The 13,845-nt window shown below is 41.1% G+C and overlaps 1 protein-coding gene across 4 annotated transcripts in view; it reads left to right on the forward strand.

Moving 5' to 3' along the window:
* LOC133646660 (regulator of G-protein signaling 6-like) overlaps positions 1 to 13,845 on the forward strand; it is a 183,802-nt gene that overhangs the window by 105,944 nt on the left and 64,013 nt on the right. For all 4 annotated transcript variants that reach the window (XR_009825329.1, XM_062042258.1, XM_062042259.1 and 1 more), the window contains exon 3: positions 805 to 904. Coding sequence is in view for 3 of the 4 variants with exons in the window: in XM_062042258.1 (XP_061898242.1) it covers positions 805 to 904 (100 nt within the window). In the remaining variant the exon portion in view is untranslated. The remainder of the gene's footprint in view (positions 1 to 804; positions 905 to 13,845) is intronic.

Consider the following 13,845-nt stretch of genomic DNA (forward strand, 5'->3'; position numbering starts at 1 on the left):
TTCCCTGTTGGTAGGCTTCCTTTAATATCTCATGGTGTCTCATGGGACAATTGAAAAAAGCCTAGGGGCTGAAGTTTGGACATTTCTGCTGTAGATAACAGAGGTAGTGTATGAAAATTGGGGCAAATTTTTTGTGAAAGTTTTTGTCGAAAACCGAATCATAGGGAAGGTACAAAAACTGAGATTTCATTGTACTCCTAAATGTGTTTTCAGACCATACGCTGAAGACCTTTTTTTTGTGTTGAAAATATGACATTTAGGGCTGCAGCTATCATTTTTTTAGTAATCGAATATTCTTGTTCTATTCTTCGAGTAATCGGATAGAATATACATCATAGTATTGTTTTTTTAAGGAACATTTTCTAAATAAACATTTTACTGCTTGCCATAACCTTTGTTCTGTTATTCTAATAAATGCACATCATCACAATTGAAATTGTACTATTAACATGTGTGCATTATTTAAAAAATGCACACCACCACTATAATGTGCACTCTATTGCGGAAACTATGTCTGCGTATTTAAAGTTCCGGGCAGTCCACACAGTATAGATTTTTAGAAATGCTTATTAATTACACTCAAACAATTAACTAAAACAGCATAATATACAATTAAGCTTTTTTTCTAATCAAATTGATTTAATCGATTAATCATTGCAGCCCTAGTTAAATTTCAAAAATTAAAATGTTATTGACATGAGACATGGTCTTGTTGTTTGGCTCCCTATTTTCACTTATGCTTTTCATTATTTTTTTTCCGTAAAGCATTTTACGGTATGCAACTAATGTGGACACTCTTTACAGATTGAGGGCATCGTCACCAGGATCCAAGATGAGAAAGCAGGAGGAGTTGCCATAAGGACTGTTAAGAGCTTTCTGTCCAAAATCCCCAGTGTTGTATCAGGTCAGTGAAATTCATATGTTGCTGCTCTGCATTCGCGACATTGCCATACGTGATGTAGTGATAGATGTGGCTGAACAAATGAGTCATATTGTGTAAAGCAAATGTGACCTTTTGGGCTCATTTAAATTGCTGCTGCCACAGTTGGAGGAGCGTGATGTCTTTGCCCATAAGACCTCTGCCACTGAAAAGAGTGCCTGTGGCGCGCCGCTGACCTAGTCTCACATTAGTAATGCTGCAACATTTTTCTATTTATGTTTACACACTGTGATGCTTCATGTGTGTTAGATGAATCATCAGCGTGTCTCCTGGCTGTTTGTGAGTCACAACCGTCTTCAAATCCCTTTCTTCCACCGCTGCCAAGCACATGCACCAAATGTTCTGCTGTCCAAGAGCAAACCTGTTACACTTTACATAGTGATGACCCGCAGCTCTGACCTTAGACTGACCTAGAAGTGTTGTTTGGGGACACCACATCGCAGGTTAACTAGAGGACTACCTTTTTACTATATGCTTTTCAATTTAAATGTCTCCAAACACAACAATGCTATAAGTTACACATACAACATAAATGTAGGATTCAATTTAAAATGTCACCTTTTATGATATGTAGATCAACAGAATTTTACTTACTTAGGCCTTTAAATTCCCTAAGGAACATAGGCCATTGATGAAACTCCTCCATCCCCTTCGGTCTTGTGCCCTCCGCTCCAGTTGTTGCCATGACAGCCCTTGCGCCTTCATCTCCTGCTATGTGGTTCTTCTCCAGGTGGCTTTAGGCCTTCCTCTCTTCCTCTTGCCTTGCGGGTTCCATGTTAGAGATTGTTTTGTGATTGATGTATTGTGTCTACGCCAGACATGGGCATTCTGCGGCCCGCGCGCCGCATCCGGCCCTTTGTACGTCCCTGTCTGGCCCGCGTGAGGCCAATCATAAATTACAAAATACATTTTAAAAAGTATCTATTTCGAGTGTGCAATACAACGGTGCTGCTTTTGTTTTGAAAAGCTTTATTTGTATTACTTCCGTGTGGACGTATGCTCGTGGCGCAGCGGCAATCACAAATCACAAAATAGATTTAAAAAAACATCTGTGTCGTGCGTGCAATACAACTGTGCTGCTTTTATTTTGAAAAGTGTTATTTATGGGCGTATGTCCTGTGAGTGAAGGCGCACAGCGACAAGTGATGCCCGGTTATCCCCGAGACGCTAAAAAAAGAAAAGTCGATGACGAATGGCGTGTTTTCAACAAGACATGGACTGCACAGGTTGCTGTGTTTAAAGAATATAGTGTAACGACCTGCTGAAGTTGATGTTGTGATTTTGAGTTGCGGAAATGAGGAGTGAGGATGGACGTGCGTGTGGAAGGAACGAGATATAAGTTGAGCTGTGTTAGTATAGGTTGCTCAATAAAAGTTTAAAAAGAGCGTCAGACTTGGTGTGCACTTCTTCTGGACGCTACATTTGGTATCATAAGTAAAACTTTGTGCATACTGCCGCTGCTTAATTGTGTGCGCATACTGCGCTGCTTGTGTGCTCAACCTGCTATGTCATCGGGAGGTACGTGCCATGATGTTTCCTGGCGACTTTGTCAAGATGGAACGGGAGGGAAAGGACATTGAGTGGGGACTTAAGGTGCCGGCAGCACTGCAGATGTCTGTGTGTATCCCGGACGTGAGAAGCTTGTCGCAAAGAGAGAGAGAAAGGGAGGAAGGAGAGAGGCAGCGTCTACAGGTGCAGCGCACGCTGCTTGGCCTGGGGGAATTCCGCCCTCAATGAAGACTCCCAGGTTTGATGGCAAGGCGAACTGGGAGGCATTTCATCCCACTTCTGACACCAATTGTAGCGTCCAGAAGAAGTGCACACCAAGTCTGACACTCTTTTTAAACTTTTATTGAGCAACTTATACTAACACAGCTCAACTTATCTCGTTCTTTCCACACGCACATCTATCCTCACTCCTCGTTTCCGCAACAGCAACGCTTCCTCCTTCTTCGCTAATCACCTTACAGGCGTGCTACGTTCACAACAAAGAGGATGCAGGATAAAGTGACAGAAATTGAAATTTTTGCATTGTATTATACATCAGGAAGTGTTGTGTAAGAAAGTGTTAAAAAATAAAACCATTATACGCCATCTGCTTTTGTATAAAGATAAGTTAGGTTAAATGAAAATATTATTATTATTATTATTTATCTTACGGTATATCAAAAATAATTTGAGCAACATTTAATTGAAATGTTGTCGGTGTGGCCCTCCAGCAGTGCTCGGGTTGCTCATGCGGCCCCCGGTAAAAATTAATTGCCCACCCCTGGTCTACGCAGTGTGTGACCGATCCAGTTCCATTTCCTCCTCCTGATTTGTGTTTCTATTGTGTCTTGTCTCGTGAGGTCCCACAGGTTGGCATTGGAGATGGTGTTAGGCCAGTAGATACCTAGGAGGTGACGGAGGCAGCGGTTGAAGAATGTCTGTATTTTGTTGAGTATGTTGGCGGTGATCTTCAGGTTTCTGAACTGTAGAGTAAGGTGGATTTAACGTTTGAGTTGAAGATTTGCAGTTTGGTCTTGAGTGATATGTTTTTTGCTTTCCAGATTTTAGTTAGGATAGTGAATATGGTCCTTGCTTTTCCAATTCTGGCACTGACATCCTCCTCCGTTCCTCCGTCCACAGCAATAATGCTTCCTAGGTATGTAAAGGTGGCAACCTCGTCTAACTGGTCATGATCCATGTTTATTGGGGAGTTGTTCTTGTTGTTGATACGCATTAACTTAGTTTTTGATGTGTTGATTTTGAGTCCAAGCGAAGCAGCTGTTGTTTCCAGTTTGCATGATTTCTCCTGCATATGTTGGTGTGTGTGTGCTAGGAGTGCTAAATCATCAACAGAATTGCTCTAGTTATTTTTCTTCATCATGTTACATTTGTGCTAACATTTTCATCCATCTTCTTCCGATTATCTGGGGTCAGGTCGCATGGGCAGCAGCCTCAGCAGAGAAGCCTAGACTTTCCTCTCCGTCAAGCTCTTTCCAGGGATCCTATGGCGTTCCCAGGCCAGCTGGGAGACAGTCTCTCTAACTTGAGTTTTCCTCATGGCCTCTTATTGGTCGGACATGTCCTGAACACCTCCTCAGGGAGGCTTTCGGGCGGCGTACTAACCAGATGCCTAAGTCACCTCATCTCACAACTTTACTCCTGCTCTTCCGGAATAACAGAGTTTCTCACTCATAGGGTACTCACAATCTTGTCCTTTTGGTCACAACTCAAAGCTCATGAACATAGGTGAGTGTCGGAACGTAGCTCAACCGGTAAATTGAGAGCCCCACGGGCCCTCAACAACCCTGCTGAGAGTATAGTGCTGGTGCAAAGTTCCACGACCAGGACGGAAACCACAATGCTCCTCTTGAATCAGTGGATTGACTATCCAGCGTAGCCTCCTCCAGTACACCTGAATAAAATTTACCAGAAAGATAGAGGAGTTTGATCCCACGGTAGTATGAACACACCCTTTGGTCCACCTTCTTAAAAAGGAACCATAACCCCGGACTGCCATATCAGATGCACCGCCCCCAATGTCGACGCAATGCTGCAGAGTCTTGTCAACTAAGACAGCCCCACAGCATCCTTAGCCTGAAGGAAGTCCGGACAGATATCATCCACCGCTGGGGCCCTGCCACTCAGGACCTTTTTAACTACTTTGGCAACCTCAGCCCCGGAAATAGAAGAGCCCACCAAAAAATAAACAGGCACTGCATTCTCATAGGGATACGTATAGGTGGGATTGAGGAGGTCTACAAAGAATTCCTTCCACCAATTCACATCATCCCAAGTCAAGGTCAGCAGCACACTGTCCCCACCTTACAAAGTGTTGACAGAGCATTGTTTTTCCTTCCTGAGATGGCGGATGGTGGTCCAGCATCTACACGAAGCCGTCCGGAAGTCGTACTCCATGGCTTCCCCAACACTTATTGCTGACACTTGTTTCTAGGTAGAGTTCATAGGGCCAACAAAAACAGTGGTATCTCAGTGTTCATACGCCCAACTTATCCGATGACTGGGTTTTCACCAAATGTTTGCCCAAGTTTTGTATACTGTCTTGGTTATCGTACAACCAAACATTGCACGTGGCAAAAACAAATGAGTCCGTCTGCCCGTATATCCTTTGCCGAATCATGTGTCCAAACAAATCCCCTCGCATGTGGTGACTCAGTCTCTGTGATTTTTTAAATTGAGTATGGCTGCAAAATAATCCACAATGGGGTAAAATAAAGGTGCCAGTTGAAACATACGTCTGTATGGTCGTTGAGTCCTGACAATGGGATGTGTTGCGCCATAAAGCACCGTAAACCTTGTACGTGTGATTGCAGCAGTCAAACAAAGTCATGTCCGCATTAGGGATTTAACAATATGAACATTTCATATCACGGCTATTGTTACCAAATTAATAACTGTTAACATTAATATCACGGTATTCTTCAATGTGCTCAAAAAGTACTTATACACACACTGAAATCTTTTAACCAAGTTATTTAAAATAAAATAACTAAAATACACAACGATAGAAAATGGGAGCCTTATCGCAGTTAGCGCTATTACCGTTTATCGTTAATCCCTATTCAGAACACAACGTTCTTGGATGTAACACTTTGATGAAGAAGGTGAGAAATATTACTGAATTCAAGAGAGAACTATTTGTAAAGTACAAAGGTGGCGTCCATTTGGGGCGGTATAGCCCGGTTGGTAGAGTGGCCGTGCCAGTAACTTGAGGGTTCCAGGTTCGATCCCCGCTTCTGCCATCCTAGTCACTGCCGTTGTGTCCTTGGGCAAGACACTTTACCCACCTGCTCCCAGTGCCACCCATACTGGTTTAAAAATGTAACTTAGATATTGGGTTTCACAATGTAAAGCGCTTTGAGTCACTAGAGAAAAGCGCTATATAAATATACTTCACTTCACTTCATTTGGTTGTCCCTTCCCCTTTCCCTGACCGTCTTCACCAACTAGTAGTGTGAGGTGACGTTTAAAGTCCATTTGTTATTGTTTTGAATTGTTTCAAGCATATAAAACTACAGCAGTACCTCAAGCTGTGATTCTGTGACAAAGCTTTAAAAAAAAAAAAACAGCACACTTTTAAACATCCATAATGCCTTTTAAAAACAAGATAGTATTGTATGAAAAAAATACTATATATATATATATATATATATATATATATATATATATATATATATATATATATATATATATATATATATATATATATATATATATATATATATATATATATATATATATCAGTGGCGTGTGGTGAGGTCATACCAAAGACTATAAAAATGGGACCCATAACCTCCCTGCTTGGCACTCAGCAACAAGGGTTGGAGTTGGGGGTTAAATCACCAAAATGATTCCCGGGCGCGGCGCCGCTGCTGCCCACTGCTCCCCAAGGGGATGGGTCAAATGCCGAGGACAAATTTCACCACATCTAGTGTGTGTGTGACAATCATTGGTACTTTAATCTTTAATCTCTTTAATGTCTGGTGAGGCACTGCATCATCACAGTCAGATTTACAAACATATGAACCCTAAATAGTATCTTTTTCACCATGTGATTGGCAGCAGTTAACGGGTTATGTTTGAAAGCTCATACCAGCATTCTTTACACAACTGTAGCACACAAAAAAGCACATTTAATAAAAAAAACATTATTATGGTCTTACCTTTCTTGCTGGACATCCACACAGTCAGCCTTTGCGTGTGTACCACGCCGTTTCAAAAGAACGGGTCTTCTGTCCCGAAGTCAAAAGCAAACCCTTTAGCTCCGGCGTTGGTCTACCTTTAAATTACCTCCTGCTTCGATTGAAAGTCCAGTTTAGAAAACTGTTTTATTTTACATATGTAATCCTCCATGTTTTTAATAAAAGTCCAGGCGAGAGGAAATTAACAATTGACTTGCAAACTTTTTTTTTTTCTTCTGCGGCGAGGAATGATCTCTGGGATCACTACCGCCCTCTACCACCAGGAGGCCGGATTACTGCGAGCCTCAGACAGTACGTCTTTTGCAGCAGATTTATGAATGCTCAGCACAAGAAATACGTTACACACCTACAGTTGTTGACAAAATACACTGTACATTATATACCTCAGCTAACTAAACTATGCCATAGTTTAGTTAGCTGATATAATTCATATAGCAATACAGTCTCACTGCACAGCAGCTCAGCAGTTAGCCGAGTCATTGTGCACAATCCATGTTGAGGCACAACGCAGTGACGTGCCTCAACTGGCTGCTGATCCTGCTCCGTCTCTTCTCAGTATTTGAACGGCAAATGTGAAAATAAAAATAAAAATAATCTAAAACTGGTGAAGTTAAATGGAAAATAACTTTAGTATAATCACTGGATACATATAACAATTTAATTAATTTTTTTACTTTTTACATTTTTTTTCTTTCCATGATGGCAGGTGAGGCCCCGCCTCCCCTGCCTCTAGTGACTGCACGCCACTGATATATATATATATATATATATATATATATATATATATATATATATATATATATATATATATGTATGTGTGGGAAAAATCACAAGACTACTTCATCTCTACAGGCCTGTTTCATGAGGGGTTCCCTCAATCATCAGGAGATTTTAATAGAAGCATTCACATACCATGGTTTATATAGGACACAGAACGGGTAGGTACAGGCAGGCGTAGGGGCGTGGTGATTGGCTCATGTGTTACCTAGGAGGTGTTTCCTTCTGTGACGGCATGCTGATACAATTTCTCTGCGCTTGTTGAGGGATGACAGGTCTGGGCTGTATATAATAAACAGTTTCTCTTTTAAGCAAAGGTTGCATCTTTCATTACCACTGTTGTAAGGTGTGCTGAATGCAAGAATTTGCCATGTTATTGAATATTCAACATTATTGTCTTTGAGGTTCCAAATGTGTTTGCTGAGTTCTGTAGTATCCCGCAGGCTTTGGTTCTGAAAGAAGCCTTGTGATTGTTCCATCTGGCTTTGAATTCTCCCTCAGTTAATTCTACATATGTGTCGTATGTGTTAAGTGTTTGTCGATCAGAGTGAGGAATTTGTGGCCAATATTAGTTGAGACGTTTTTACTGTATGGGGGTTGTACCAGATAATGTTGTTTCGTTTTCTGCTCTTTTTTGGTTGGTTTCCTGGCGTGGGTTCGTAGGTGAGGGTGAAGTTGTATCCGCTTTCATCAAGTGATTTTTGGTACGGGGGGGTTGCTTGGTCAAATTCAGTTCTGCTACATGACAGCATCGATAGTCTTTTATTGATTTCGGTAGGTATTCTTTTCATGGTGGTGGGTGGGTGGTTGCTGTCATGGTGCACGTATTGGAGTGTTGTGTTGGGTTTTGTGAATGGTTGGTAGCTGTTATTTCTCAGGTTGAAAGTGACGTCGAGGAAGTTGACGGTTTGCTTGTTGGCTTCAATCGTGAACCGTAGGCCGTTCTCTTTGAAGATTTGGCATATGCGCTTCTTGGTATTCTCGCTGCTCCTTGGCGAGGCGTGACACACTGCCAGTCCGTCATCACGGTAAATACCAAGGTTCAGGTTGAGGCTAGCGAGCTGGGAGAGGAGGAAACTCCCAACGAGTTCACACGTTTCTGCTCTGTCAAAATTCCCCATAGTAACGTCAAATGTTGAATTGTTCTTTTTTTGCCATGGTGTACTGTTGCGGATGAGTATGGAGTTCTTTGCGTGAATGATGATGTTTCTTTCGTTGCCTGTGATTGAGTCCTAGTCCGAGGGGAAGTCTAGTGCTTGAGTCAGTAGGTCTTGCGTGATGGAAGGGTAAAATTCTTCGACATCGAAGGAGATAAAGTTGTGCTGTTGTTTGTCTTGGATGTTGCTAAACCATTTGATTACTGCTGCTGTATTTCTCCATTGGTTGAGTGGTGTTTTGTCCATGATTTTTGTATTGACTCTGTCCAGGATTATTTTGCAGATTTTTCCTATTTCGGATTTAGTTGGGTTTATTAGTCGGCATGATGGGTTATTTGCTGCTAATGCTGCTTTGCTTTTTATTGTCCGTACTTTACTCTAAATATAAATGTTGTTGTTTTTTTGGCCTGTGCAGCTACTCAAGCAAATCATATTGTTGATGTAGATGCCCATATTTGCTGTACAGATATACTTTACAAAAGAGAAGTGTGGGATACTTTTGTTGTTACGGCTCAGACTCCTGCCAACGCCTCTCATCCGTCTGTGCGCTCCAGTGAGCGCACCTCGGGACACACCCACGGGCGCGCACATCCAGGAGCGCGCCGTGCGCGTCTCCGCCCCATGGCAGCCGCCAGCTGCAATCGATAACCGGCTATCAGCACACCTGCCCGTAATGAAGGACCTGCCTTCATAAGCTCGCACAACCTGCCAGGCAGCGCCGGAGTATAGTCTTCCGTACCTGTCGCTTCCTGTGTTCCCCTGTGTTCCCCTGTGATCCCTTGTTGTTCCCCTTGCCCCCCGGACAGCCTTTTGGATTCCCGACCTCCCGCTTGGACACGTTCTTCTCTGACGCTTCTCTCTCGCCCGGATCACCTGCCTGCCCCCAGGACTTCCTCGTATCTCATTCAACACTTTGGTAATACACACTTCACTTAAATTACACACATAGTATTACTTTACACACTCTTGTATTTTGGTCACACACTCCATTCTATAGTTTAGTTGTATTGTTATTATTATTATTGTTATATATATATATTTATTATATATATAATAAACTAGTGAACATTACTGCCCTCTGGTGTCTGTTTGCCGTCACCTCCCCTTTAGTCCAAACACATCAAGTGAAGTGAAGTGAATTACATTTATATAGCGCTTTTTCTCAAGTGACTCAAAGCGCTTTACATAGTGAAACCCAATATCTAAGTTACATTCAAACCAGTGTGGGTGGCACTGGGAGCAGGTGGGTAAAGTGTCTTGCCCAAGGACACAACGGCAGTGACTAGGATGGCGGAAGCGGGGATCGAACCTGCAACCCTCAAGTTGCTGGCACGGCCGCTCTACCAACCGAGCTATACCGCCCCATCACTTGTTGCCTTATTTTTATTTGACTTCATTAAATGTTTGGCGCCGGAGGGGATAGAAAGAGAAAAAAAGGAAGACAGAGGAGGAAATTGCGGGGACGGAGAGTCGACAACAACAGAACAGCATCAGCAAATACAACATATGCAAATATGATACGAAAATATATATTAACGAAGCAGTTAGTGAAGTAGATATTAATGACACAGAAATGACAATAAACATTATTGCTCTACATATGGAGCAATACAAATACCGATAGAAAAGCGCTATTGATAATGAATATTAACAATAATTACTTCTATTATCAACAATACAATTGTTTCAAATGCAACAATACATATATGTAATGATAACTTGAAATACAAAACAAAGCAGATAAATGGAGGGGAAGAAAGAGAAGCGAACTGTATTAACCTTGTAGATTGTTATAGTAACAATAGGTTAAGCTTTGTCAGTGAGCCGTGTTTTACCCAGTCTCCCCTAGGGCAGTCCTTCTCAAACAGTGAGGTGGTGGGTGCGATGCCAGGGTGATATCGAGGAACATGCTTTTTTTGCCATACCAAAATATGATGAAGCGTATGTAGCACTTGGCTTCACTGTAACCACAGCGGGAGACGAGGAAAGGCCAGAGTGTTGTTTCCTTTAATGTTAATATAAGGTTACAATGTTATGCAGAGGTATAGTTATAACAATTCTATAGACAAATTATACAATTTATAGTCAAAATGGAGAGTGGGGCGCGCAACATTTTCTTCTTCCTAGGTGGGGGGCGTAACAGAACATTTTTGAGAAGCACTGCCCTAGGGCAGGGGTCGGCAACCTTTTGCATCTAAAGCCAGTTGGGCCAGTTTCCACCAAATCAAAAACCACTTGAAACCACAAAACATATTTGATCACTATAATGAAGTTAATGCTACACATAAGGTTCCCTTTAGAGTATTGTCACATTATTTTCCTGTCTTGCTCTTTCTTTGTATTTTGCATGTTCTTTTGTTACTGGTTTCTTTTGTAGTTTTTCCCTATGGTTTCCCTGTAAGTAAAGACCAACACCTGACAAATAGTCAAGATACAACTTTTCTGGATTTCTGTTTTATGATCTGTTATGTTGTCACCAGTTTTAGGCATATTACTTTGAATAATAAATTATAGTTGATACAGTGATTGAATGTGTTTAGGTGGTTGTATCTCTCCTTGTCCATAAACGGAGTATTGTGAGATTACATGATTATCACGTTATTGAGTTGTTGATGAGTATTCCCCGGTGGTAGTTAAAGTTGTGTGTGTGTTAGTAATGCTATTATTTTAAAACAGCATTATACCTAAAACTAGTTGTCAAACATCTAATTTCCTTCCATGTTTCTTCCTTACCAGGTATTTCCATGTTTCTGTACTATTGCTCTATTCTATAGCTAAAAGAACTGCTGCGTCAAGGCGAGCTCTGTCTTCCCCCTCCAAATCTTATTGTGTAGCGTGACAACCGCCTAAAATAAAGTCTAACCTTATGTAGCAGCGGCGCGGTAAAGACTGTAATTGGTAGGCTTTTGGTACTTGTCCTGTGTTGATGCGATTCAATCATGAGGCATATTGCCCACCTTTACAAACATGCTTTCTTTGATAGCAATTAAAGTATTGTAACACAGCACCAGTTCCAATAACTCTCAATCCCTCTCTAGGCACCATTGTTTATTAGCAACAAAGGAAGCTAACAAGATAAATCATGTTAATTTAAGTGTCATGGTTTCTCACCAGAAAACACTGCCCCAAGAATTGAAAGGCTGATGCAGAACTTTGAAAGACTCATAACGATGCCTCGAGGGACAGCGTAGTTACTACAATACACAGAAGCATAAACTAGCTGAAACCACAACAGCGGGATAAACGAGCCGCATGCGGCTCCAGAGCCACAGGTTACAGACCCCTGGCCTAGGGGAACAACGTTAATAAATGTTTGTTGAAACGTGCATGAGTGTATGTATGCATATGTGCTTGTATATGTACATTATGTGTATATGTATGTTTGTACAGTGAATGTGCGTGTAGATGTATGAACTGAGTGTGTATTTATGCACTGTATTTGTGTTTGTATGTGGGAGCGTAGGTACCTATGAATGTGCGTGAGTACCTATGTGTGCACATATGTATGTATTAATGAATGAAAATATGTATGTGTGTGTAGCACCCCTACTGTAGGATACCAGGTTAGTACAACAATTAAGATTGCTAGGTTCTTGGCTGTATAATTGAGAGACTCGCAATGAGACGTTACGTACTTAGTGGACCACAGAACAACTGCTGGCAAATTTATTGCACAATAATAAACAATAACACATGAACAGTGCGCTTTTTAAATTGAAAATACCCCCCAAAAATAAAATAAAAATAGAGCTCTGTTGCAAAAATCAAAAGTAGCAAAATAGAAGAAATGTCCTTTTTAAATTGTCCTTTCAAAAATTGAATTCTACCCGGGTAGTAATGAATTGAACACTGTCTATATTCCTTGGTTGGGAATCCTTAGTTCTATTGTAATCCGTTATTCCATACTGATTTGGTTCGATACTTGCGACTCTGATGGTGGATCAGTTCAGTTATAGGTCACTGCAGAGTGTGGAGACCGATGCAGCTGGCCACACCACATCCAAACGCTCCCTCTCCGCAGACTCTCATTCACTGGGACTGGCTCGCCATCATAACTCAAGTCCAGCTTGGAACCAGACTTCAGGATCATACAAAAAAACAATCTGCACATAGCAGTACAGAATGTAATCAGTTAGAATACTCTTTTTACTCTTAGTTCTCTTCCATATGGTACCATATTAACTTCAATTTTAAATCAATAAACACAGTTACTCATTTTAACCATTTAGTCATGGACATATGAATACTGGTCGGTTCACACTGTACTCCATATAAGTCTGTAAGACTTTAACAGCAGCATCAAATCATGAAAACTATTGTAGCTTCACCTCTTACTTGAGACTTCAATGAATTAAATTAGTTACATCCATTTAAGGATTTTTACCTTTTTATCTTTAAATTATGAACTGTGAATTATCACTTTCTAAACCATCACAAAATAAAATAAATGATTTAACTGAAATCCCATTTTGGTCATGTATCATAATGGTTATCATTTTAACTGTATCAATTTAATAAATGAAATGTATCAACAGTTCCCCTTTAAGCAGCATGACAAGGGTGCTTTTAGCAGCATTGGAATGAATGCAGCTCCTCTGCTCACTGCTAAGGCTGAACACAGTAACATTAAATAAACCTCTCTTTTACACAAAACGAAAATACAATAAAGTGATCCAACTGCAACATGCTTACATGTCACAAGGCATTCTCTCAAGACATCATATTACTCCAATTGGTTTTGTACATCTTAACTCTGTGTCTTGTTATCAGACTCCTCTCTTTAGCGCTAACAGGATGGCTAGGCTAACAGGCTTGCTAATGTAGGCCTCACTCACAAAGTAACACTTACTGGAGTTCTCAGCAGCACAAAACACAGCAACCCGGCTCCCACTGGAACCAGGCTATCTTATGCTGCTTTTCCAACACTCGTTTTGAGAAGTGACAAGTATTTTAACGTATAAACCTTGTCTTTGCAACACAACGATATGACTCGTGCCTTCACTCTTTGACGTTCAGTGAAGGAATGTCTGGAATGACTAGGTGCATGCGACCTCTACTGGCCAACGTGTGAATAACGTGCTGAGTGCATGTGTCATAAATTTAACCCTGTAGTGACCACATGACTTTGACACATCAAGTTTAAACATTTTTAAGTGACCAAAGTGACTTTGAAACACCATAGATTAGAAATGAATAATGGGAGAATATATTAGTGACACTATATTTCCATATGGGTTACATGTGTATACAGTGACGTGCAGTC

This window comes from Entelurus aequoreus, linkage group LG03, assembly GCF_033978785.1.
Source record: "Entelurus aequoreus isolate RoL-2023_Sb linkage group LG03, RoL_Eaeq_v1.1, whole genome shotgun sequence".
Taxonomy (NCBI): domain Eukaryota; kingdom Metazoa; phylum Chordata; class Actinopteri; order Syngnathiformes; family Syngnathidae; genus Entelurus; species Entelurus aequoreus.